The 25,651-nt window shown below is 38.6% G+C and overlaps 4 protein-coding genes across 10 annotated transcripts; 2 read left to right on the forward strand and 2 right to left on the reverse strand.

Moving 5' to 3' along the window:
* Nucleotides 1-1,157: 1,157 nt before the first annotated feature.
* LOC133743462 (ABC transporter G family member STR-like) lies at nt 1,158-4,529 on the forward strand. Its single transcript, XM_062171406.1, has 4 exons — nt 1,158-1,966; nt 2,070-2,249; nt 2,356-2,624; nt 2,741-4,529. The coding sequence occupies exons 1-4, from the start codon at nt 1,595-1,597 to the stop codon at nt 4,410-4,412; spliced, it is 2,493 nt and encodes an 830-aa protein (XP_062027390.1). The 5' UTR covers nt 1,158-1,594; the 3' UTR covers nt 4,413-4,529.
* A 130-nt stretch (nt 4,530-4,659) lies between these two features.
* Nucleotides 4,660-7,190, reverse strand: LOC133743464 (TPR repeat-containing thioredoxin TDX). The gene is made up of 10 exons (XM_062171412.1): nt 7,030-7,190; nt 6,892-6,925; nt 6,691-6,786; nt 6,519-6,606; nt 6,332-6,412; nt 6,154-6,218; nt 5,935-6,075; nt 5,750-5,863; nt 5,288-5,318; nt 4,660-5,179 (listed from the first exon to the last, which is right to left on the reverse strand). The coding sequence occupies exons 1-10, from the start codon at nt 7,137-7,139 to the stop codon at nt 4,845-4,847; spliced, it is 1,095 nt and encodes a 364-aa protein (XP_062027396.1). The 5' UTR covers nt 7,140-7,190; the 3' UTR covers nt 4,660-4,844.
* Nucleotides 7,191-7,560: 370 nt separating this feature from the next.
* Nucleotides 7,561-11,741, reverse strand: LOC133743463 (protein TIFY 6B). Of its 4 annotated transcripts, none has more exons than XM_062171408.1 (7): nt 11,414-11,741; nt 9,574-9,770; nt 9,070-9,254; nt 8,831-8,921; nt 8,375-8,702; nt 8,203-8,263; nt 7,561-8,006 (listed from the first exon to the last, which is right to left on the reverse strand). In XM_062171408.1, the coding sequence occupies exons 1-7, from the start codon at nt 11,496-11,498 to the stop codon at nt 7,883-7,885; spliced, it is 1,071 nt and encodes a 356-aa protein (XP_062027392.1). In that variant the 5' UTR covers nt 11,499-11,741; the 3' UTR covers nt 7,561-7,882. The 4 variants fall into 4 exon arrangements, with proteins under 4 accessions (XP_062027392.1, XP_062027391.1, XP_062027395.1 ...); XM_062171407.1 differs by having other exon boundaries at nt 9,070-9,317; XM_062171411.1 differs by having other exon boundaries at nt 9,070-9,182; nt 11,414-11,740.
* Nucleotides 11,742-16,334: 4,593 nt separating this feature from the next.
* LOC133707259 (probable serine/threonine protein kinase IREH1) lies at nt 16,335-25,417 on the forward strand. 4 transcript variants are annotated; one of them, XM_062132814.1, is made up of 18 exons: nt 16,336-17,269; nt 18,169-18,233; nt 18,333-18,515; nt 18,609-19,997; nt 20,547-20,719; nt 20,908-21,145; nt 21,645-21,737; nt 21,819-21,959; nt 22,046-22,138; nt 22,488-22,692; nt 23,187-23,272; nt 23,412-23,500; nt 24,026-24,077; nt 24,176-24,232; nt 24,336-24,506; nt 24,621-24,698; nt 24,886-24,986; nt 25,140-25,417. In XM_062132814.1, the coding sequence occupies exons 1-17, from the start codon at nt 16,561-16,563 to the stop codon at nt 24,967-24,969; spliced, it is 3,906 nt and encodes a 1,301-aa protein (XP_061988798.1). In that variant the 5' UTR covers nt 16,336-16,560; the 3' UTR covers nt 24,970-24,986; nt 25,140-25,417. The 4 variants fall into 4 exon arrangements, 3 of the variants coding, with proteins under 3 accessions (XP_061988798.1, XP_061988799.1, XP_061988797.1); XM_062132815.1 differs by having other exon boundaries at nt 25,197-25,417; XM_062132813.1 differs by lacking the exon at nt 25,140-25,417 and having other exon boundaries at nt 24,886-25,115.
* Nucleotides 25,418-25,651: the final 234 nt, after the last annotated feature.

Consider the following 25,651-nt stretch of genomic DNA (forward strand, 5'->3'; position numbering starts at 1 on the left):
ATTTAATTGGAATCTTAAGTTAACGACTCATTCCCTCTGCTTGAGATATATATGGCATGAGCTTCATTACAGAATCCATGCATGTCTCCCTCTTAAGAGCCGAAACTGAAGAAAACAAGGAAATTTTGCATTGGAAATTCTCCAAGAAAGCCGGTATCTCTCATTCTCGATCTCCTGGGGGCAGGCGAAAGGTGTAAAAATATTATTAGAAAATCACAGCTAGCCGGTTGATTTGATTTAAGAAGCTCTTGCATATCTGTACAGCCACTTATACCCTCATTATTTACAAGAACTAACTTTGGAGCTATTGCAATGTTCTCAGTTTGAGAGGCCAAAGATTTTAACCTTTTCGGACATCCCCAAAGTTTGGGAGCCATTGCCAACAAATTCAGGTGTTGTCAACAGGCATATTAGTTGCTCAATAGTTTTGTCTTTTGATTTCCAATTTTCATTACCGTTCTAAGAAATTCCACCAGAGAAAAAGCTAAGAGACAACCTTCATAGTACACACCAATTGCATCAAACAAGAGTCTATACAGGTTCTTAATTATTAAACCAGAAGAAGACGGAAGACCACTCATGACAGCAAGTTACTCCATCGAATTGTCATAATTTTTACCATCCGACCACAATCTGGAAACAGCTAGCCAACTTTGCACTTTGTGGAGAAAACGAAAATACATAAACAAAATTACAAGTTTCTAATATTTGCATCATTAGAGGCATTTTTACCTATTCTGAGGTGAAAACCAATTGACTTATTCTATAAAGCTTTGATATTCAACTAGTCCTAAAAGTTTAGCTAGGTTGTAATAACTTGTAAGACAATAAACCAACAATGTATATTAAGTTAACAAAATGCATGAATCACAGTCTAACGTATTATAGTTAACAAGTTGAAAAGTATTATGGTTGAGAAGAGTAGTAATCATGTCTTATGCCAAATCGTAAACCCTAATATTGAGTTACGGTTCTCTATCATCATATATAACTTCATAAGCCTTTGTATTTTTGATTTATCACGTAGATTTCATTTTACGTGTTTGCTGTCTCATGTCAAAGGATTTGAAAGAAAAATGTCATTATCAGCTTGCTTATATTAGACTAAACACTATTATAACAAATGATGATGAACTTGAGTTAGTGACTTTGATTGGGAGATCAAATGTGAACAAGTGGGCAGGATTAGGAGACATGTCTAGTTTCGTCTCTTATGTACAAATGAAACAAAAATAAAATGTCTTTCGTGATTATCAAAGCTGAATTACTGAAAGCCCGAGAAGAGTGATGGAGACAGGCCTACTACAATGTCCTTTTCCATGAGTCTTGCCGTCTGATATCTCTAACTCTCCAGCTTCCTTAACTTTGTCCTCAATCTTTTTTTTTGGTCTGAAACTTTGTCCTCAATCACTCACAACATTCCAATACCTCATATTACTTTTATTTTAACCGTCACCTTTTGTCCACATTCTACATTGGCTTCTCCTTCTTTTATACCACATCCTATCTCACTACTAGGTCTCATAAACTTCTTCATGGCTTAGCCAAAAGAAGGAGCAAAGAGTGCTCGCCGAGCTGAGCTTAGCTAAACATCATGGCAATGGCAATGGCAAAGGCAAAGGCAGCGCGGAATGACGCAAACAGAAGCCTTGAGAGTTTATTGGACATGGACAAAATAGTGGCTGCAAAGATTTCTGTTCCACTTCAGTTGTCGAAGATGATTCCAGGCCAAGGCCTTGAATTCAACAACCTTTCCTACAGTGTAATTAAGAAGATAAAGAAAGATGGGGTTTGGATCAAGAAGGAAGCTTATCTTCTTAATGACATATCTGGTCAGGCCGTGAAAGGTGAGGTTATGGCCATTTTGGGACCTAGTGGTGCTGGAAAATCCACATTTCTCGATGCCTTGGCAGGAAGGATTGCTCAAGGAAGTCTTGAAGGCTCTGTAAGAGTCGATGGAAAAACGGTTAGTACATTTCTCATACTAGTAGTATCAACTATCATCCATCTCCTATATCTCTCTGGAAACAATAAAACAAAGATTACATATTACTTGATATTGTTTGTAGGTTACTACAAGCTACATGAAGATGGTTTCCTCTTATGTGATGCAAGATGACCAGCTGTTCCCGATGTTAACTGTGTTTGAGACTTTCATGTTTGCAGCTGAGGTTAGGCTTCCTCCTTCTCTTTCCAAGGATGAGAAGAGAAAGAGAGTCTATGAGCTCCTTGACCAGCTCGGCTTGCAGGTAATATTTCTTGCTATTTCTCATTCATATTCATGAATTAAAACAAAAATCTTACTTGTATGGTCAAGGAGGTATATAGTGAATGATTATGAGGTTATATATGCAGACTGCAACACATACATATATTGGTGATGAGGGGAGGAGAGGAGTCTCCGGAGGAGAAAGACGGAGGGTCTCAATTGGAATTGACATCATCCACAAACCTTCTTTGCTGTTTCTTGATGAACCAACTTCTGGTCTTGACTCCACGAGTGCTTACAGTGTTGTGGAAAAGGTGAAGGAAATAGCTCGAGGTGGTAGCATTGTGCTCATGACCATCCATCAACCTTCGTATCGTATTCAAAATCTCCTGGACCGCATGACAATCCTAGCAAGGTAGAATTCATCAAGACCACGCACCCTATTTTACAGTACAATACCATGTGTATAGTGTGCATAGACTTATATTTCACATGCGCGCATGATGCTTATATAATGTAATGTGGTTGCAGAGGAAAGCTGATATATTTGGGAAGTCCACATGGTCTGTCTGCCCACCTTTCTGGATTTGGAAGGCCAGTTCCTGATGGAGAAAACAACCTCGAGTATCTCTTGGATGTGATCAAAGAATATGATGAGTCTAATGTGGGACTAGAACCACTTGTTGTCTACCTTCGTGATGGAATCAAACCCGATCAGGTGTCAAGTACCCCTACTCCAAAAAGACTAAAGACACCACGAAGTTCTTATAAAAACACCCCTTCATCCAAGCACATCAACCTCAGGAGCAAACAATTTTCCCGTAGAAACTCGACACCTGGACCAGATTCTCGCCCATCTGATGATTATGATGATGAGGAGGACGATGAGTTTGAGGAGGATGATGAGTTTGACAACTCCCTGGAAAGGAAATCAATTCATACACCAATGCAGCACTTTGCAAGTGGTATCTATAACCCTCGTCTAGCTTCACATTTCTACAAAGACTTCTCAGTGTGGATATACCATGGTGTCAAAGGAACTCCTCGCCGCCCACCATCATGGACTCCTGCTAGAACTCCGGGAAGGACCCCCGGAAAGACACCAGTAATCTCGGTGTCAGGAATAAGAAGTGTTGTTTCAAGCCAATATGCAACACCTCGGCACTACCCTCCTATGCCTAGTAGTACTAAAGCCCCTGTTGTCTACAGCCCTTCCAACAATGACTCTTCATATGGACCATCATTTGAAGAGTTCGAGATGGAAGAAGATGAGCTTGATGAGATAGAGCTCGGGCCTAAGTTTGCAAACCCCTGGCTTCGTGAGGTTGCAGTCCTCTCATGGCGTACAACACTCAATGTGGTTCGTACCCCTGAACTCTTCCTCTCACGAGAGATTGTGTTGGCTGTCATGGCACTCGTTCTATCTTCCCTTTTCCATAACCTACATGCAGAGTCCTTCAAAAATGTAAACAGGCTTCTAAACTTCTACATCTTTGCTGTTTGCCTGATCTTCTTTTCCTCCAATGATGCTGTCCCGACTTTCATCCAAGAAAGGTTCATTTTCATCAGGGAAACTTCTCATAATGCTTACCGTGCTTCTTCCTACGTCATCTCTTCCCTCATTGTTTACCTCCCGTTTTTCGCCATTCAAGCTCTCACATTTGCTGCCATAACCAAACTCATGCTTGAGCTCAGAAGCAGTCTTTTCTATTTTTGGATAATCTTGTATGCCTCACTTATAACCACCAATGCTTATGTCATGCTTGTGAGTGCCCTGGTTCCTAGTTACATCACTGGATATGCTGTTGTGATAGCCACCACAGCTCTCTTCTTTCTCACTTGCGGCTTTTTCTTGAAACGTACTCAGATCCCACATTACTGGGTTTGGGTGCACTACATCTCCGCAATTAAGTACCCATTTGAGGCAATGCTAACCAATGAATTCCAAGGAATACGTTGCTACTCTGGCAATCTAGCCGATCTTTCACCTGGGCCTTTAGGAAATGTGAAGTTGAGTAAAGTGCACAAAGACACAGAATCGCTAAGAGGTTGCCAGCTGATTGGACAAGATGTTATAGAGTCGATGGATATCAATCACGATAACATCTGGTACGATGTTGGAATCTTGCTAGCTTGGGGTGTTCTATACCGGATCCTCTTCTACATGGTCCTCAGATTCTATTCCAAGAATGAGAGGAAATGATGTCTCTACTGCTTCATTTTTCTTTGCTTTGAAACTGATTCCAAACCACACTCCTCATGTCGGAGATTATAGCCTATACATGATTAATAGATCATGAAAGCAAGCTATGTTTCAACATTTTTTTTGTTTAGAAAGACTACTATAAATAAAAAATAAAAAAACCTACATTCTGATTTAATAGTCAAGTTGTACTCAAATAAATCAAACAACAATTCAGACAGGCATTTCTCCATGGACACCATTGAAATAATCCAACTGGCCCAGAAAGCAAAATTTTATTTCCAGTAAAATGTACGCATTAGCAACTTTAGGAGATACTTTATTTAGTTATTTGACTAGGACTAGAACAAGAGTCGCATCTCCTTCGATTAGAACAAACTATGACTGTAGAAAGTACCATACAGTAGCAAACAGCCTTGCATAAGGATTAGGTTACGCTGAGGCTGCATATTGTGCAATCTTCTTTTCTAGCACAGCTTTATCAGCACCCACAACCTTGTCAATCTCCTTGCCATTTCTTACAAAGAAAAAGGCTGGAACACTGCTGATATTCCAGCTTGCAGCCACATCTCTTGCTGCATCTATGTCAATTTTCGTGAAAACTACTTTTGGGTACTTTTCAGCTAAGCTTGTATATACTGGAGATATCATACGGCAAGGACCACACCATGTCGCGGTGAAGTACAGGATTGCAAGGCGCGATGTCCTTGAAGCAGCATTCAATTTCGTCTCAAGTTCACTGGCCGCATGTATACCAATAACTTGCCCTGTTACAAGCTTAAGCTGTCAGCCAATTGGCCAACAATGTATATCAAGGTAAAGATTTACAATATCTTTATATAGAACATGAACAGAAAAGAAATCAAACGCCATACCATCCTTAAGAGCAGACAAAGCATCCCGTTCCTGCATGAAATTGAAGGAATTGTGGTTTAGTCTGAAGGTTTTGTGTCACTTTTACCATCTCATCTTTGTGTATTATCACAAACATATGAGGCCTGCCATATCTATTCCTTATATCAGGTCATTCTATTAAGGTGAAAAGTGAACCCCATTCCACCCAAACCAGCCCACCAGAGAGCAAACCACTAAATGTCTTTCAGATTCAGCCTATGTTTTGCTTCCATATGTAATAGATATATACACCTACGGGTTTTAGTGAACTGGAACATGTCCCACATAGAAAATTGCAAAGCACCAGAAAAACAGTACCAAAAACTTATATTCTACAGGTAGTTCATTCTTCTTTCCCTACAATATGTAGCCTACATAGAACTGTGAATATCACAAATTTTGTGCTTTTGGACACAAGAAAATATGGCATAAACTATACTTACTCGAGCTTCAGCTTGCCTCTGTCTCTCATGTTCAGCCCTTTTCATCTCCCTCTCTTTATGCAACCGTTGATATTTTTTGCGATGCTCTTCAATTTTTCGAGCATTAGGTTCAACCTGAAATAATAGAAAAACTGTAAGGGCCAGTTTCCCTGGAAGCATATGCTTCCTAGAATAAGAAAAATCACCTTTTTAAGCACCAAACCAATCTCCTCATCATAATCTAGTTTGGATGCTATATGCAGGTCACTTGCTGCTTCTTCCCAGTGGCCCAACATAGCCTTTGCAGTTCCTCTTATTTTATATCCTTTTGCTGAGTCCGGGTTGATCTATAGCACACATAAATTTTATCTATCAACTGTCCGGTATCTGGTACAAGAACAAGTACAGTAAGGGTATCAACCAACCTCTATAGCTGCATTAGCATCACGAATTGCCGCATTTGGTTTGTTCAATTTGACAAAGATACTAGCTGAAAGCAAGGTACAAAGTTTCCAAGAGAATGGTACATATGAGAAACGAACCATAATGCAAACAAAAACAATAAGCACAATGAAACTTGGACAATCAAAATCATTAGACTACCTCTGGATGCTTTTAGTATGGCTGAAGTTGGATTCAACATGATGGCTTCCGTTATATGATCTATGGCCTCATCCAGTTTACCTGAAAACAACACACTTCCAATGAAGCGAAACAGATAGGAAATCTACAACCCCCAAGAAATCTAAACAAGACATGGTAATCACAAATTCACTAGTCACAACCAGACCTTCAGAAACAGCATCCATAGCTCTCGATTTCGCCAATTGCGCAGCATCCTGCATTTCTTCTGTAACTTCAACTGATGGGTCTCCCATCTGCAATCAAAACCAGTACACCATTCAGAGGCAGGATCATAATTTATAACGGTAACAAAAAACCTAGGTAAAAAAAAGTTTTACCTGTTGTGGAGGATCATTATCAGGCTCCACAACATCAGCATCATCCAACTCAATATCAGATTCAACAATGTCATCATCAAACTGTTCTTTAGTTTCCTGTTACCAAAACACCTTATATATTCCATAAAAATTTGAACTTGGGATTCAAAAGAAGAAAAAAAATGAAGCTTTACAGTTTATAGGTAAGAAACAAAGACTCACCATTTTTGGGTCTGTTGGGATTCGAGCACCGAGACTGCAAACAATGAAAAAAACGCGGAAGAAGTACAAATGCAATCCAACAAGTTAAGAATTTAGATACAGAGCATATATGTAGATGAAGATGAAGGAAGCATATACCTTTGGAGATAGGACTTGAAGAAAGCAAGAGAAGGGTAGTGAAGGATTGACGGGTTTGACTTGACTTTAGTGATGAACTCGTTCAGCTCGGCTACTTTGGCAGCATCCATTCTTCTCTGTCACTCTAGAATCGCCTTCTAGTTTGTGGAAGCAGCTTTTGGAATCCGATTCCGGCGCTTTATATCTAGGCCACTTATTGGGCTTTTGTTGGGCTTTGTTTGGCACAGTATCAACATCACTTTTTTACAGTTTTACTGTTTCAAATTACCGTGGCGGCGTCACCTTCAGAAAGCCAGAATTTTTGGCGACTTAAAAATTCACCTTATGTTCATAGTTATTCTCTTTCTTCTGATATGGTAAAAGTAAGGCAATTTACTGTTTTACCTTAATATTTACTAAAAAGTCTGAACAGGTCAATGATGGTCACTACCATGTTCATATTATTGAGCTAAACTCAAGGGCTTCAATCATAAGAATCAATACTGTCCTATTTCAAAAAAAAAAAAAAATCATAAGAATGAATATGATGGCTTTAGCAAAATATTGTTTTTCCATTAATGTGAATGGCTAGATTGCTAGAAGTCTTACAACAATATCAATACAAACATGACCAGTAAATTGACCTTCAATGCAAAGTAAATAATACTTTTTTACAACAAGATGAGAGGTAAAAAAAGAGAAAGACTTGACCATATATATCTATCTATTATATTTACCTAAACCTTCAGGTCAAAAAATTGATCTTACAAACTAAGAAAGGAAAAGTGATTGGGAAGAAATGAATTATCCAACATCTGTTAAGTAGTTGAAATGTTGAAGAATTGAGGAGACTAGGATTTTTCTTCTCTTTGGCCTAATTTATGGCTTGGGGAGGACAGGAACCAGAAGAGTTGAAAGAGAAGGTCACGCCCTCGGAACCTGGTGTGCTGCGATCTGGAGATTTTTTGCTGAGATTGTATGGCAATGTGCTTGTCATCCTAAATGTACACATAGGAAGCTCTATGTCAGGCAAGTATAGCAAAAACACAGGACTTTTGACTTGAGTCTATGCACTTTCAGAGAATGTTGATTGTAATGGAGTGTTGAAAATTAACAAAGAATGGTTATGTGTTTCTCTCTACAAGTGAATGTAAGCTGGGCCTATAGGGAGGGGGAGAAACCCTTGAAAGTTACCTCTCCTTGCGCTTCTCAAAAAACCGAGCCAAGGATGCTTTACGAGCTTGAGGCACAGGTACTGCAGACAGAAATAAGATATCTTCAATGAAAACTGAACATGATAAAAGGCATTGTACATTATAGATAAAACAGTAACACAGCATACATGAAGGAAAAGTTAGAAAACTACCTGCTGGAATGAGGTTTGTCATAACAGATTGTGCTGCCACTTTTGAAGGCTCTGAGTGATTGATTGAAGATACTGAAGTTGCTACTGGTTTTGATACAGTTAAAGCGTTGCTGCTACTAAATGCTCCTCTGGGGCGAGAACTAGCATGTGACGTCACAGAAAGGGGGCTTGCAAGGCCAGAGATTGATGATGCAATATGAGACTGGTTCCTAAAGAAACCATCACCTGTGGAAGGACTAGGGAATGGTGTTTGCACTTGAGCTGTGGAAGGCAGCTTACTATGAGCTGGAGAAGATCCATTTCCAGCCAGCAACATAATAGCCTGGGCCTGTATAGAGTAATGACTAATGAGGAAATAAATCATTACTAACTGTTTAATAATTCTTTCACCTAAGGTATAATATATTCTTTCACCTAAGGTTCAATATATGAGCGGAAGAAACAGATTAAACATACCTTCTCAGGAGATATATCATGGTAAACATTCACAGTACCAGCATAGAAAATTGTTAACTGAGCAGGCACGCCTGAAGAATTGGATGCATTCCTACATAATAAATTCAACTTAGCCTCTAGGATTTCCTTAGTAACAAATATTTGATTAAATATCTTTAGAAAAGTTTCTTTACGTAACAAAATTTAGATTTTTCAGTAGAACTATGGTATGAAGACGGTATCTGCTATATATAAAGTACCTGAGATCAGTGGTACCAACTACCGAACTTTTAGACGGAAGAGCAGATACAGGGGTTAGAATTGGAACTCCTGCAAGCGGCTGTGGTTTTATTGTTGAACCAACCATGTTTTTCTGCCCAAAAAGATTGTTTTGGAGAACATGAGTACTCAAAGAAATAGGGATTATTTGATTGGCTCCTGGGTGCTGCATAGGATAGACTGTCATTGCATAGTGGTTTCCAGCTTGCTTATCATGAATGAAACTTTTCTACAGAAGTATAAGCAAAGGATGCAGGAAAATTAAGTTCAAACAGAACAAGTATTCAAACTTCACCTGTATTTCTTCAGCAAAACAGATAAGTAACAGTATTTTTCCAAAGAACTCAATACTGACCAAATTATAGTTTATGTAAAGGTGTAAGTTCTATACAATTACACTTTCTCGGAGAAACAAATAATAGGTGGAACTGCATAACATTGAGAAAGTGGGGACAAAGAGATTCCGAAAAAAAGGGGAGACATACCTGGATTACACCGGAGGACGACTTCCGGCTAGATTCAAAAGCATCAGCAGTTGATATAGTCATGAATGAAGATGTGTCATGGACACCTTTTCTCGACATCTCTTCTTGAGGAGCCGTGAAAGATAGGAACTGAGGAAGTGCAGAAACCTTGTTTGAAAACGACCACTGCATCCCTGAATTTGAGCTTCTTGTTACTACTGCAGAAACAATAAAAATGGAGCGCCAAACCAATTAGTTACTCTTAAATTGAGTTTTGGATGCGATGTGAGAAAGACAACAATTTACTGTCATCATGTAGATGATTGCTCAATATACCTCAAAAATATGTTAAACTTTAGGTACAAACAACAGCAGACTAAACAGCCCTCTAAATTTAGATGCCAGCAAGAAACATACTTTTCTTGCAATATAGTCATAGTAATTATAATTTATATCTGAGAACCTTAAAAGTATTCTCAACATGATCATTACAGCTGTCAGCCAATCTAGCTGATCAATAATACTATTAATATAAAGAATCTTTAATAAAAGAGATTACAACAGACAATACGAATGCAGACACATCGTCAACTTCAGCTCACGTTTTTTACTAAATAGATGGGGAAAGAGAACGAGAACAGCCAATGAATGTCATTAAACAACTAGCAAACTCCAACCCTCCTTCAGAAAATTTGAGCTGCACGCTTTGTTTGTGGTAGGACTGTAAGTATTATAATCACTAATCAGTACTATACTCTTTAGAAGATTTGTTCAATCAATTGAGTATTCTATTAAAAAGCTGGTAACATCTGGACAGGCAGTACTGCTCACAAAACGAGATTTGAGTAGTAATATATAGGATCCTAATATATAATTAGAAACTCTATGTCCTTGTTATTAGATTGTGTTATTCTATTTCTTATTGTACTTAAATCTATAATGAAGCTCATTACAATATTGCTCAACTTTTTTAATTATAATGTTGTAGCTGTAGCACCTTGCTTGGTCGGCCAGGCTTAGTTTAATATATCACAGTTTCCATATGCAAAAGCGAACGTGACACGTTACTTTAATACATAGCATTTCTTTCGCATGTTAGGGAATAAATACATTATCCTGTCTAAGCCATCAAACTAGCATATGGAGAATGCAAACATTTCTGAAAAGAAACAAGGCACATTTTCAATAAGAAATCTAGTATAAAATTAGGGAACTGAAATCGGTGCCCCTTTTCTACATGCACCTCCCTCGGCGAGTAATTTTCCAATGGACATGTGCATGGAGGGAGGTGTAGTTTGTAAAATTAAAAGACATCTGAAACCATGTTCGTACCACCAGCAAAACAAACTCAGCAATTTTATCTGACTGACTGATAGACCCACAAGTAAATAGTTCCAGCAGCCACAATTAATCTTTAGGTATGCATCTACAATTAGCCTGTACAGAACAGTGAAGCCCTATATTTGCAGACATATAAGTCCTCTGCATGCTGCAATTATATGTTTCAATTCTGTACAACTATATTCTAAGGCCTCTTCATGAAAATTGCGTCCCAAACAGAATCCAAATTCAGAAGGAACTGATTACTTATAAAGTATAATCATTTAAGTGACTACTTGTTTCAGCTAAGTAGGCACTAAGCAAGGATTAGACTTGTTAATCTGTTTCTTTTCCCTCAGTTTTCCACTAACCAAACAGAGCACAAGCTCAAAAACCCAATCACAAAACAATGATTTTCATCACAAAGTGCAAGAATTTCAGCAAGCTAAGATTCAATTAATCATTCAATTCATATTGCAATAGTACTGCAAGCAAGAAGCAAAGTATAAAAAAAAAATATATAATAATAAATAAAGCAAACCTGAATTCTTGGGTTCATCATTGGCTTCATCTTTCACAGTCACACAGGTCTTCTTTGAACTCAAACCCAAGAAATCCCTCTCCATTTTTTAGCTCAAAACCACAAAGATTTGCAGAGCTGAAGTAGAGCAACAAGTAAAAAAGTAACTTCTTGAATCTTCAAAGCCAAAACAAGAAGAAGCTCTCTGTCTTCTTTGAATCTTAATTGTTCCGACAGTACCAGAAACAAAGCTCCTTAACCATGAAAGAACAAAAGCTTTGACTAAATTCTTGCTTCTCTGGATATAGAAACTAATTGAAGACAACAAACGTTTTCAAAGTTGTACATGGGGTGATAGCTAGTGATAAATACACACACCCAAAAGTTGTCATTTTGCGGTGACCGGCTGGTTCAGTCGGAGAGCGGGAGGTACCGGTTGAAAACCACGTGCGGCGCCCGGAGTCGAAGCCACGTGGCTGGTTTAGAAAAGTGAGGGAGTGACTGTGGGCGTGACACGTGTGACAAAGTGGGTTTTTGTTGCCGTGCTTGTCTTTCCGTTGGTGAGCTTATATAATTCTTGTCCTCTTTAATGAGGCTGGGATTGTCCCATGTGGCCATGTGAGTGAGTTCATGAGGTAAACGACGGGGAGATTCTTCTTCTCTGACTCAGGTGGCGCGTTGATAATGTGGAGGCGGAGGAGAAGAGTTTCATGATCACTATTCACTAAACTGGTTCGACCGTTCAGCACAAATCACTGCATATTATTTATATTTATAAGTAGTAAGAATATTTTCAGCATTTCATAGTTATTAATGACGATGATAACGTAGATATTGAATTTTCAACGTACATATGAATTTTGACAGAAGTCATCGCATGGTTACGAGACGAAATGCACGAACACGTGAAAACGATCTTCGATAAATCGTTTACATGATAAAGTCTTATTGAACAGCTAGATCATTTTTGGTGGTCCAAGAAATTTTCCCATAACGTGACATGAAAGTTTCAAAGAAATCATATTGTATATTGAACACACTATATTATAGCGGACATGTGGGTGGATGAGGACAAGCCAAATACTTCACTTATATAATAGAACTGTGGAACATGCTTGTTATTTATGTACAATTATAAAATTTCACTTTGGTCGGTCGGTCCAAAACAAAACAAGAAAAAAATCATTTTGGCATCATAGTTTTCGAGCTGGTAGTATAAAATGTAATGCTCTTAAAAAATGAAGGAAATTAAAGCGTTCTGCATGCGGCAATAAAATAACAAAACTGTTTATGACATGTAAATATGACATTATTAAGATGGTTACAGAGTGCTTTGATAAATGCGAGCTTCCTAAGAATCTGAATAACACACTCATTGCCTTAATTCCCAAAGTGGCAAGCCCTCTCTCTATGAAGCAGATGCGACCAATTAGTCTTTGCAATACTTTATATAAAGTGGTCTCAAAGATCATTGTGCAAAGATTAAGGCCCATGATGAGTACGCTGGTCTCTCCCACACATGTTAGTTTTATTCCTGGCCGAAATATAACTGACAATATTATCGTAGCTCAAGAACTTTTGCACAAGTTTCGCAACTCACAAGGAAACCTTGGGTTTATGGCTTGGAAGATTGATCTTGCTAAAGCGTATGATAAGTTGCAATGGCAATTTATTAAAAGTGTGCTCTGGGAGGTGGGTATTCGGGGTAAACTTTTACAGCTGATGATCCAATGTTTTACCTCTGTTAATTCCAGAGTCATTGTTAATGGAGAAGCTACTGAAACTTTTAGTCCAGAGAGTGGGCTAAGGCAGGGGGATCCTTTGTCCCCTTACCTTTTTGTCTTGTGTATGGAGAAACTTTCGCATTTAATTAATTTTCAGGTGGAGCAAGGTACCTGGAAACCTGTGAAAATTTCTAGAAATGGTCCTGCTGTCTCTCATCTTTTCTTCGCGGATGACTTGATCTTATTTGCAGAGGCTTCTCTTTCTCAAGCTGATGTGATGCGCTATTGTATTGATTGCTTTTGCTTAAATTCAGGCCAAGAAGTCAGTTTTGAGAAATCCTCCCTTTTCTGTTCTCCAAATACTGAGGAAGGCCTAGCTGCTCAATTATCAGATATATGTGGTTCTCCGTTAACAGATGACTTAGGGAATTATCTTGGAGTGCCCTTGTTACACTCGAGAGTTACTCCTGAAACTTATAAAGGTCTAGTTGAAAAAGTTCAGCTCAGACTTGCCTCATGGAAAAGCCACACCCTTTCTATGGCTGGGAGACACACTCTAATTCAATCAGTTACAGCTGGCCTACCAGTTTATACTATGCAATCAGTAAGACTTCCTATGTCCATTTGTAATACTCTTGATCGATTGAATAGGAATTTTCTCTGGGGACACACTGAAGAACAGAAGAAAATTCACCTTGTGAAGTGGGATACGGTCTGTAAACCTAAATGTTATGGTGGGTTGGGCTTGAAGAAGACATGTATGATGAATCAGGCGGTGTTAGCCAAAACTGGATGGAGGCTTCTTCAACAGGAACAAGGGTTGTGGGCTCAGGCTTTGAATAAAAAATATCTTAAAGATGATTGCATTATGCAGAAGCTCTCATCACCTTTTCCTTCTAGTTCTAGTACATGGAAAGGCATCCTTTATGGAGCTCAACTGCTCCCTCAGGGGTCTAAATGGAGGATTGGATCTGGTACGCAAGTATCCTTCTGGAATGATAATTGGACAGGTCTTGGTGTTCTGTCTGCTATAGCCTTGAAGCCTATTCCTCCCAATCTTGAAGGGCTAAGAGTGTGTGATGTTCTTGGTGATGGTGGATGGGATTTACACTGGGTGCAAGAATTTTTATCTGAGGATGTGAAATTAAAAATTTTGAGTCTGCATGCAGGAGGTATTCGTAGTGGTGATGACACGATCATATGGCGGTTATCTCAGAATGGTAATTTTTCTGTTAAATCCGCTTATCACTCTCTGTTTTTGGAGTTGGAACCTCAACCATGGACATGGAACTTTATTTGGAAGCTTCAAGTTCCTCCTAAGGTGAAAACCTTTTTATGGACCCTTGTGCATGATAGATTGTTAACGAATGAAGTCAGGGTTCGTAGAGGTTTGGCTATTGATACTCGTTGTCCAAGGTGCGGCTTCCCGCTTGAATCCTTGGACCACCTCTTCAAAGACTGCACTATTTCTATGAGGATTTGGTCTGCCCTCCATCCTACAAGTGAGTTCTCTTCCACTTACACCTTTCCCTTTAATGAGTGGTTGCTTATCAACTTAAAGTCCTCTGTGAGAATGCAATATGAGGTTCCTTGGTGTTGCTATTTTGCTATGGGGCTTTGGTATATATGGAAATGGAGGTGCAGCATCATATTGGATCATACTTTTAACTTTCCAGTTTGGCCTTCTTTAATTTTTCATCAGTTTACCAGAGAATATTTTGAAGCAAATAAGATTACACATGCTAAACCTTCACGACAGGTGGCTCAACTGTGTTGGCATTTTCCGCCTTAGGATTGGCTCAAGTTAAATGTTGATGGCAGTTTGCATAAAACTACTGGGATTATATGTGCTGGAGGAGCCCTTCGGAATGATAAGGGTGAATGGATGAATGGGTTTTCTGCTAAGTTGGGCAGTGGTCAAGTTGTTGAAGCTGAACTTTGGGGGCTTCTGAAAGGAATGGAAATGGCTTGGCAGAATGGTTGTCGACAGTTGAAAATAGAAATGGATTCACTTGTTGCAGTCAAGTTGGTTCTCTCTCCTATTGATCATCTCCACCCTCTTTATAGTATTGTGGCAAGTTGTCAAGAGTTTTTGGGTAGGGATTGGAATGCGTCCCTTACCCATGTTTACAGAGAGTGTAATTCAGTGGCTGATTTGTTAGCAAATATTGGGCATGGTTATGAGCCTGGCTGCGAATTCTTTAGCTCCCCTCCTGCTGCTGTCGTGCCTCTTTTGGAAGCTGATCTATTGGGCTTGTCTAAGCCAAGATTAATTGTGATTTAGGTTTTGTCCTTAGCCTTCGGGCATCCTTGTAATAAAAAAAAAAAAATAACAAAACTGTTTAAAGAACAACAAATTCTATTTATAAGAAACAAAAAACTATTTATAAAATCTATGGGGTTGTGTTTGGGCTACATTGCAAATTATAGCCCATCGCATTTCTATTATGGGCTTATAGGAGATTAATGAGAGTTATGTCTTTCTGAGCGTTCTGTCTTTTAAAGACCAGAGAGATTTGAGATTTTTGGTGCAACTTCGGGCTGGTAGCCTAATCGGGAACTTCGAGGCCCAACTGAATAGTTCACAAAGCTCATGCTGTTAGTGTTAGACTGACATCCCTATCAAAAAGTCCATACTATCATCCCCATCATTGACACATTATAAAAGTCGATGTACCAATCCTTTTCTCTTTATTTTTTTCTCTTTAAGGCAACAATTTCCTTAAATTCACTTTACTCTAATACTACTAATAGTCTTAACTATCTTATTAGATTCTGCTTAATAATTTCTTAATCATTTTTCTTTTTTAGATGCTATTTTTGTAGTTGTATTCACCTTAAAATGTTAATTTGTTGTCCACCGTAGTCTAAGTAGACATGTTACCAATTCGACAAGTACTTAACACGTGTTAAACAATGAACATGCATAAATTAATATGTATTTGATTAACTATGACGAGTGCAAATAACAAGTGCCAAGTATTTGGGGAAATAATAACGTATGCATTGTGTCATTTGCGTAACAGTAAAATGATGGTTGATCGCTACTAAATCTAACCTCAATATTACAAGTTCATTTCTCAACCTTTTCAATCTTGAATGAGAAAAAGAAATCACACACACAAAAAAAATAATTATATAATGGATAAATGTTAATGTAATGGGGTAATGGGTAAATGGTAGATTCTACAATATAAACGTAAACTATTAACGCGCCTATACGGATGGCTTTATGGGTGGAGTCCCTGTATGTTCAACCCTTTCTTCTCCTGCATTCAAAATATTCACTATCCATTCCAAAATTCCTACGACTTTCCTTTTCTTCTCTCTCTCTTCTTTCTTCTTCTTCTTCTTCTTCTTCTCTAAGCAGCCCTAGGCTCCCATGCTAGCTAGGGCTGCACCACCAATTTCACAAGCCCTAAAACTCTCTCTCCTGCCCTAACAATGGTGTTCAAGGGGAGGTTCTTCTCCTCCAAGAAATCAGACTCCTCCAACAGTCCTGATGGCTCCACCAACAGCCCCCGATCGCTCGGCTCCAACTCCCCAAGCAGATCCGATAAGAAGAAATCCAAATCCGCCGTCAAAGACGACTCCAAAGCCGCCACTACAAGCTCCGCCGCCGTCTTTGGCGGCGGCTCTAGTCGGCAAGCGCAGGTCAAAGACGGGACGAAGAAGAAGGACGCCAAGGGGAAAGACAGTCAACAGGCGCAGCTGAAAACGCCGATCAAGTCCAGCTTAGCTGGCCTGAGTTCGACCACGACGACTCCGAAGAAGTCGGCGGCGGTGGAGCCCGCGTCGGTGTCTCCCATTCTGGCATCGTCGCTCGGTTTGAACAGGATAAAGACGAGATCGGGGCCGCTGCCGCAGGAGAGCTTTTTCGGGTTTAGGGGAGACAAAGGCTCGGCGTTGGGGTCTAGTAATTTGTCTAGGCCCGGCGCCGGTGACGGTAGTGCAGGGTTGAAGAAGAAGGAGGCGGCGGCGAGTCTGAGCAGAACGGGGTTCAATGAGAGTGTGACAAGTGGGAGCTGGGTTGATAATGGCAGTAATTCGGATGGTATGTCAACTGGTAGTGTGCCTTCCAGAGACCAAAGCCCTAACATGCCTGTGCCGCCGTCGCGGTTGCAGAATGGTGGCGAATCCTCGGCTGAAGCTGGTATTGGTTATGAGCAATGCACAGTGTTTTTTTATGAATTTATGCCAATTTCAGTTTATGATCTAGTAATGTGGTTACTAAATGGTAGTGTTTTGAGCTTAGGATATAGGAATCAGATGGCATTGAAACACTCTGATAGGCAGTACCCAGTAAATCACTTTAACTCGAACCAAAACTAGTAGATGTCGACAAATTTATGTGAACTAGAAAATTGTAGAGTTCGCGGAGCTGAGGAATCACATGGTACTTATAATAGACATTGTAACCCAGAGTAGGTATTTCTGCATTGGATGAAGTCAAGAGTTTATTGTGGAAAGGGATATGTGTGTTCAGTCAGAAATTGGACATGATTAAGCGATGACCAGTTATGTATTAGTTGGGTGGAATGTGGATTGTTTCAAACTCACTATATATTTGACCAAAAAAAAAAAACTTTATAGTAAAGAATGTTTGCTTCTACATATTTAGTTGGCAATGAGCAGCGTATATCAATATAGGATCCCAAATATTTACAGGGAAAACTTGTCAAAGACATACAACGGCCATAATTGTAGTTATAGTTCATCACTAGGCCTTGGAATGTAGCATTGACATGATATGGACTGGCAAATATGATTTTTACTGAAAACTAAGACACAGAAATGATGAGGCCAATGCCAACTTATGAAGAACGTTTATATTTTAGATGCTCTACTCATGTAAACATGTTCTTGAATGTTTTTCCTTTTGCTGTTACATCTTCTTCTTTATTTTTCTATATTTAGCTTTTACTATTGTGACCTTTAACACCTTGCAAATTACTGAAGGTTTTACATCTTCCTTATTCAATAATGAGTGGTAAACCTGTTATGGGTTTGTTCCTCACGAATGACCTTTAATAGTTCAATCATCCTTAACAGGGCGAAAGATATCATCTCGAGGTCGCTCTGGAGTCTTGAGAAGTTCAGAAGTTTGCACACCAGAGGTAACTGATTTCCTCTTGCTTTTTTTTTTTTCTCCAACTGTTTCTACTATCTATTAGTTCTTGTCATAATGTGTTTGCAATTGATATGTACCTTTCTAGCCTGCATATGATTGTGATAATCCCAAAGAGTCTGAATCTCCCCGTTTTCAAGCTATACTGCGCTTAACGAGTGCACCAAGGAAGAGGCATCCTGCTGATATAAAAAGTTTTTCCCATGAACTAAATTCCAAAGGTGTTCGACCTTTCCCATTTTGGAAGCCTCGGGGCTTGAACAACGTGGAGGTAATTATGTTTTCCTCTTGCAGTATATATTAAGGCGTAAATGAAATTTCCTTAGCAAGTTTGACCTATTTGTAATCACCTTGTTGTATGCAGGAAATATTGGTTGTGATTCGGGCTAAATTTGACAAGGCAAAGGAAGAAGTGAACTCCGATCTAGCTGTATTTGCAGCAGATTTGGTTGGTGTTCTTGAAAAAAATGCAGATACTCATCCAGACTGGCAGGAAACCATTGAGGACTTGCTGGTTTTAGCTCGAAGTTGTGCAATGACATCATCTGGAGAGTTTTGGCTTCAGTGTGAAGGCATAGTTCAGGATTTGGATGATAGACGTCAAGAACTTCCTCCGGGTACACTTAAGCAGCTTCACACCCGAATGCTTTTCATACTCACTAGATGTACCAGGTTGTTGCAGTTCCATAAGGAAAGTGGATTGGCCGAGGATGTACCGGTTTTCCAGCTTCGTCAATCAAGAATTCTGAATTCCGTAGATAAAAGACTTAATTCTGCAGATAAAAGAATTCCTCCAAGTTTGGTAAAGGATACAAAAAGTTCAAGTGTTACAAAGACATCTAAAGCAGCTTCAGCTAGGAAATCTTACAGTCAGGAGCAGCATAGCTTGGATTGGAAGAGAGATCATGCGGTTACACAACCTGCAATCCCCCCTCCTGCCGATCTCCCCTCGAAGAGTTTGGAATCTCCTGCTAGTAGGGACCGAATTACCTCATGGAAGAAATTCCCATCTCCAGTCGGAAAAAGCATGAAAGAAGTTTCTAAAGTAAAGGATCAGAAGGATGTTAAGGTTGAGCAGTTGAAGGCTTCAGAACACAGGAGAGTGTCTTCTGATATTGATCAGACTACTGTGAAACCTCCCGAGCCTTCTGCCAAGGATTCTCATGAACCCAAGCATGGACACAAAGCTTCTTGGGGGTGGGGATATCCTCCTAGTGGATCTGATGACACTTCTATAATTTGTCGCATTTGTGAGGACGAGGTTCCAACTTCAAATGTGGAAGACCATTCAAGAATTTGTGCAATTGCTGATCGCTGTGATCAGAAAGGTCTAAGTGTCAATGAGCGTCTTGTCAGAATATCCGAAACTCTTGAAAAGATGATGGAGTCTTTCACTCAAAAGGACATCCAGCATGGCATAGGAAGTCCAGATGTTGCAAAAATATCAAATTCGAGTGTGACTGAAGAATCCGACGGTCTCTCTCCAAAACTCAGTGATTGGTCCCATAGAGGCTCTGAGGAAATGATTGATTGTTTTCCTGAAGCTGATAATTCATCTTTCATGGATGACCTGAAGGGTTTGCCTTCCATGTCATGTAGAACTCGTTTTGGGCCCAAGTCTGATCAAGGAATGACAACATCATCTGCAGGTAGCATGACGCCTAGGTCTCCTTTATTGACACCAAAGGCCAGTCAGATTGACTTGCTCCTGGCAGGCAAGGCTTCTTTTTCTGAGCAAGATGATCTTCCTCAGGTATCTCTTTTATATATTTTCTTTTGCGATTACTCTTTGCACCAGGAGTTTCCTGGACACATACTTATGATTCTTGGGATGCAATGGAAGGATACAGGCTTACAATATGAGCTGCATCTTTGTCGAATTCTTAATGCATGAAATATTTAGTGTCTCCAAGAACTAAAACTTTCGTTATCGAAGGAACATAGAAGTTAATTACGTCATACATTTAGTGCCTTCTTCAATCTTGTTTGTCTTTATGCTGAAGAGGGAATATGTGTTATATAGCTACACAAACCATCTCAAACATATATGTATGTGCATGTCTCTAGTGTCTCCATAATTTATATATCAGTGGGATTAGAGTTTCTGTTCTACCCGTTTATAAAGGAAGAAGTGTTATATGACTTGCATCATTATATCTTAAAAGTAGCATGAAGTGATGAAACATTGAGTTAACTTTCTGTGCTCTCCTGCTGGCCTTGGTTGGCCACTGGTACTCAACTGTGGTTGTCAAAACTTTTTTCATTTTACTTTATCAACTTAACTCCTTTTTGGTTGATGCAGATGAATGAACTTTCTGATATTGCCCGTTGCGTGGCAAATACACCTTTGGAGGATGATCGTTCCATTCCATATTTACTGTCTTGTCTTGAAGACTTGAGAATTGTTATTGACCGCAGAAAGTTCGATGCACTTACGGTGGAAACATTTGGGGCACGCATTGAGAAGCTGATCCGGTGGGTACTTGCTGCTATTTTGATTCGTTTTTGCCTACTGTTTAAAGTGTTTCTTAAAATACCTTGAATTATGGTATCTATAGTTCTCCTGAAAAGTTAATTAAGCAATAATTGGAAAATCTTGACAGCTTTGTGACACTTGTTCTTCAATTTGATTTTTATACAATTGTATTACTGTGATGCTTTAGGGAGAAGTATTTGCAGCTTTGTGAGTTAGTGGAAGATGAAAAGGTTGATATATCAAGTACCATAATTGATGAAGATGCTCCTCTTGATGATGATGTGGTTCGTACAAGCCCGATACATTTTAACAAGGACCGAACATCTATAGACGACTTTGAAATTATTAAACCAATAAGTCGTGGGGCATTTGGACGAGTTTTCCTAGCTAAAAAGAGAACAACAGGGGATCTTTTTGCAATTAAGGTACGTATGATAAGATGCCTAATATCTTGCTGATCTTAGTGCTCTGTTTGTATGTTAGTTTTGGTTGAGCGCCTGCTTCTGTGTTCTGTATCATTTGCATACATAACTGGGTTTTTGCTTTTTGTGGTTTATTTCTGCCATGCTCAACTTTATGCTTGGGCATAGTTGCTCTTGGTCACATGCTTGAATCCCTGGAAGCATTTCCTGAAAGTATCACATACCAGTTTAATGTTTTTATTTATAATTCTTTTTTTTTTTCACTGTATAAAGATTCATAATAAGTACCCTAATTAATGAAATGATGTGTTATACCCTACGTGCACAAGTCTGTTTTCTGTCTTCTTTCTGTTTTTTTTTTTCTTTTCTTTCAGAGTTTAATATTTCCTGCCAAACCCCGAAATGAAGAAATAAAAACATGTTTTACTTTTTTCTTTTACTTTTTTAATATCTTCGACTATGAAGAGAACTTCACCCTTAATTTGTGCCTTTTTTTTTACAGGTCCTTAAAAAGGCAGATATGATCCGTAAAAATGCTGTTGAAAGTATATTAGCAGAACGAGACATCTTGATATCAGTCCGCAATCCTTTTGTGGTGAGCACATGTTCTAGCAGCGTGTTTTACCTTGCGGTGAGAGACATTTTTCTCATTCTAATATGATTTGTGTTGTTTCAGGTTCGGTTCTTCTATTCTTTTACTTGCCGCGAAAACTTGTATCTTGTGATGGAGTATCTAAATGGAGGAGATTTGTACTCGTTGTTGAGAAATTTAGGCTGCTTAGATGAGGATGTTGCTCGTGTATATATAGCTGAAGTGGTAAGAACTTACAAGTTCATAGTCGGAGTACTATGTCTTTTTTTTTTCTTTTTTCTTTTTCTAATTTTTTATTTTTTCGGTTTCAGGTGCTTGCTTTAGAATATTTACATTCACTTTATGTGGTTCATCGTGATTTGAAGCCTGACAATTTGTTAATTGCTCACGATGGCCATGTTAAGGTAGTGCTTTTGTTGCCATTTTATTTTGGATGCTTGAGGTGACCATTTCAGTATCAATGCATAGTGGTTCTGAACTTCTGATACAGTTGGATTCATCTATCTCATTCAGCTGAGTGCCTTTAGTTAGATTTAAATTGGTTTTTGCTTTTGAATGAGATGTTTTGGTGTTGGGGGTGGGGGTGGGGGTCAAGGTGGAGGATGTATCTATCTCATTCTGATACTACTGTTACTGTTACTTTTTCATACCTTTTTCATGTTTTCACTAAATATCATTGATATTGTCATCCTTTTTCTTTCTTCCTCCCTTTCTCCCTTCCTAACTTTTTACCTTATGTATTCTACTGAGCAGTTGACAGACTTTGGGCTTTCAAAGGTTGGTCTCATTAACAGCACTGATGATTTATCTGGTCCAGCGGTTAGTGAGACATCCCTACTTGGGGAAGATGAAGCCGAACTATCTCTGTCTGAGCATCAGCGAGAAAGGCGAAAGAAACGGTCGGCTGTGGGTACACCTGACTATTTGGCACCGGAGATACTGTTGGGAACAGGACATGGTTCGTATAGCCTTTTCTTAGTTTAAGGTGCTACTATTTTCTTTATTTTATTAAAAAAGAAAAAAACAAACCTCTTCATCTTTATACCTGGCAATTTTATGAAGTAGGAGGTTAGTTGGATCATATCAAGTATGTAGGGCATCCAAATTATAATGTGCATGTATTTAAGGGAAAACATCCAGAATACTCTTGTATTTTACCAAACATGGTTCGTATGATCTTTTCTTAGTTTAAGGTGCTACTATTTTCTTTATTTTTATTAAAAAACAAAAAAACAAAAACAAACAAACTTCTTCGTCTTTATACCTGGCAATAGGAGGTTAGTTGGATTAAATCAAGTATGTAAGGCATCCAATTATAATGCATGTATTTAAGGGCAAACATCCAGAATACTCTTGTATTTTACCAAACTGCTTTATGTTGTTTTCATTGCTTGATCGGTTATTTTGTAATATCTTGATCTTAACAATATATTTCTGTTCTATGTTCCACAGCTGCAACTGCAGATTGGTGGTCTGTTGGGGTCATTTTGTTTGAATTGATTGTTGGCATTCCACCCTTCAATGCAGAACATCCTCAGGTTAGTACATTACTTCTAAAATATGGTATAACACATGGATTGATGTTTGTTCTGAATACAACAGGTATTGCTTTCACAGTTTGGTTGATATCCAACTCTGAGGTTGTTGTTTAACTCGTTCTTTTTTGTTTGCTTGAAGACAATTTTTGATAATATACTCAACCGAAATATACCTTGGCCTCGGGTACCTGAAGAATTGAGTCCTGAAGCAGCAGATCTGATTGATCAGTAAGTGAATCATCGGAGATCTCTTTATCTTTTGTTTACGTGTTTCATTTGATGTTAGCATCTCCATGAAGTTGACTATTGGTAAATGCATCCAATCTGTGTCGAGAATTAAGACCGTCAATTAGCCAATTGGTTTGATCAACTGGTTTTTAGTTTAGTTTTAAGATACTGTTATTAACATTTTAAAACTTAGGCAACGATTCCTTATCAAATTTGGGAAGTATCCAAAGAGAGCATGAGTAGGCTTGCAAATTGATATTACAGTTTGATTGAGTTCCAGGTTAAGGTCCATTAATTGAAGGATAATCACATTGTAAGGCTGCATTCTCTTCCCCCTCAAATCCACCAAATTAATCATGAAACATGGAAATGCAACAGCACCTGTGCAGGCACATATAATTTTATTCTTACCTTTTTTGGTATCTTCTCATTGAAGGGAATAAATCAGTTACTAAATGACGTTTGAAGTGATATTATGTAAATTTAGATTCTTTGTTTAATATTGCTGGTACAACTGGTTTCTAGGTTATTGACAGAAGATCCTACTCAGAGACTTGGAGCCAGAGGAGCATCAGAGGTAATTATGGTTCTTTTGTTAGCTTTGGTTAAAATAATATTCTTTACATGATTTCAAAACCCTCATTCATAAGCTAATAGATCTGAATCATGATATAGGTAAAACAGCATCCATTCTTTAAGGATATCAACTGGGATACCCTTGCCAGGCAGAAGGTATGATACAGCATATTCATATATCTTAACACAAAGATGCAGATTTTTTTAACCATACGGTTACATTGACACCACGTTATTATGAATTTTCCATTTCTTCCAGGCTGCGTTTGTTCCATCTTCAGACAGTGCAATGGACACCAGTTACTTCACCAGTCGTTACTCATGGAATCCTTCAGATGAACATGTTTATCCAGCTAGCGATCTTGACGATTCCAGTGATGCTGATAGCTTAAGTGGCAGCAGCAGTTTAAGCAACCGTCATGATGAAGTTGTATGTTAATTCTAGAAACCAGTGCTACGTACTATGAGATGAGATTTTAATAATTTGCCATAGGTCATATGATCTGCAGGACTGACATGATCTGCGGGAAATGTTCATTGACAGGTTGACGAGTGTGGAGGCCTTGCAGAGTTTGAGTCTGGCTCGTCTATCAATTACTCTTTCAGTAATTTCTCATTTAAGGTACTTTCTTAACTTGTAAGAGTGGATTGATATTTTTTTGTTTTTTTTTTTAAAAAAATCATCTCTAATTTTACTAGTCAAGCTTATTGTTATTATGTGGGTATGATCTTTCTTTTGTTACTCTGCTCATTTCTTTTTCCTTTTTTGGTAAGCTATCTTACTTGTTCTTATGTAATCGTCGTTCTAGAATCTCTCCCAGCTTGCATCAATCAACTATGATCTGCTTTCAAAGGGTTTTAAGGATGATCCATCATCGCATCGCAGTGCATAGCCTCTGCTCCCTACTCGGTAAAAGCTGAGATTGGGGTTTTGTTATTACATTGATTCGGGGGGCATTTTTGTGCCCTGAGCATCTCTTTGTTGTTTGTATACCCTGTACATATATGATCAAAGAAATTATGGTTTTCCTTTTTTTTATTTATTTGTTTATATAATGTGCAGTTAAGCAATCTGAGTTTGGATATATTTTGATGTGCTCCTCCTTCCTCATACTTATAGGTAAACATGTCCACACACTGGGGTCTCAAGGTTACCGTTAGAACCTTTTTTCTGTGTGCCTTGAGGACGTTAATGTAATCTAATTAATGGTCCATAGCAACGTCAACAAGTTCGTTCCTGTTCCAATCGTTGTTTTTACTCAATTTTTGACCTGATGTAAATTGTTTTAGTGAAAGTTGTAATTCGAAAGCTGGTGAGTTATTATCAACTTTTATTTTTCAGTGGCTGCTATATTTTAAGGGAATGACTTTACTAACGAATTGCGAGAAAGGCATAGTTCCATACCTCTAATTTAAATCAAGTAGGTAAATGATTAAATGGTACCTGAACTTATCTTCTATTTTATCGATGGTACCTGAACTTCAATTTTGATCACAACCGGTACCCGAACTTTTCGATTTCATTTTAAATGGTACCTAAGGCCATCTTTGGTCACTATTCCGGCCGAAAAAGCC

Source organism: Rosa rugosa, chromosome 4 (assembly GCF_958449725.1).
Source record: "Rosa rugosa chromosome 4, drRosRugo1.1, whole genome shotgun sequence".
Classification (NCBI taxonomy): Eukaryota; Viridiplantae; Streptophyta; class Magnoliopsida; order Rosales; family Rosaceae; genus Rosa; species Rosa rugosa.

Bases quoted from the DNA above. Each gene is read 5' to 3' on its own strand.
- LOC133743463 (XM_062171407.1), bottom strand. From the start codon at position 11,498: ATGGAGAGGGATTTCTTGGGTTTGAGTTCAAAGAAGACCTGTGTGACT. The intron at 8,703-8,830 runs GTATGTTTAATC...TACTCTATACAG, and splicing joins ATGATATATCTCCTGAGAAG to GCCCAGGCTATTATGTTGCT. The intron at 8,007-8,202 runs GTAACTTTCAAG...GTGTACATTTAG, and splicing joins TTTGAGAAGCGCAAGGAGAG to GATGACAAGCACATTGCCAT.
- LOC133707259 (XM_062132814.1), top strand. From the start codon at position 16,561: ATGGTGTTCAAGGGGAGGTTCTTCTCCTCCAAGAAATCAGACTCCTCC. The intron at 20,720-20,907 runs GTGGGTACTTGC...GTGATGCTTTAG, and splicing joins CGCATTGAGAAGCTGATCCG to GGAGAAGTATTTGCAGCTTT. The intron at 24,233-24,335 runs GTATGATACAGC...CATTTCTTCCAG, and splicing joins ATACCCTTGCCAGGCAGAAG to GCTGCGTTTGTTCCATCTTC.
- LOC133743464 (XM_062171412.1), bottom strand. From the start codon at position 7,139: ATGGATGCTGCCAAAGTAGCCGAGCTGAACGAGTTCATCACTAAAGTC. The intron at 6,926-7,029 runs GTATATGCTTCC...CATTGTTTGCAG, and splicing joins TTCAAGTCCTATCTCCAAAG to TCTCGGTGCTCGAATCCCAA. The intron at 5,319-5,749 runs GTAAGTATAGTT...AATTTCATGCAG, and splicing joins AGAGGCAAGCTGAAGCTCGA to GAACGGGATGCTTTGTCTGC.
- LOC133743462 (XM_062171406.1), top strand. From the start codon at position 1,595: ATGGCAATGGCAATGGCAAAGGCAAAGGCAGCGCGGAATGACGCAAAC. The intron at 1,967-2,069 runs GTTAGTACATTT...TATTGTTTGTAG, and splicing joins TAAGAGTCGATGGAAAAACG to GTTACTACAAGCTACATGAA. The intron at 2,625-2,740 runs GTAGAATTCATC...ATGTGGTTGCAG, and splicing joins CGCATGACAATCCTAGCAAG to AGGAAAGCTGATATATTTGG.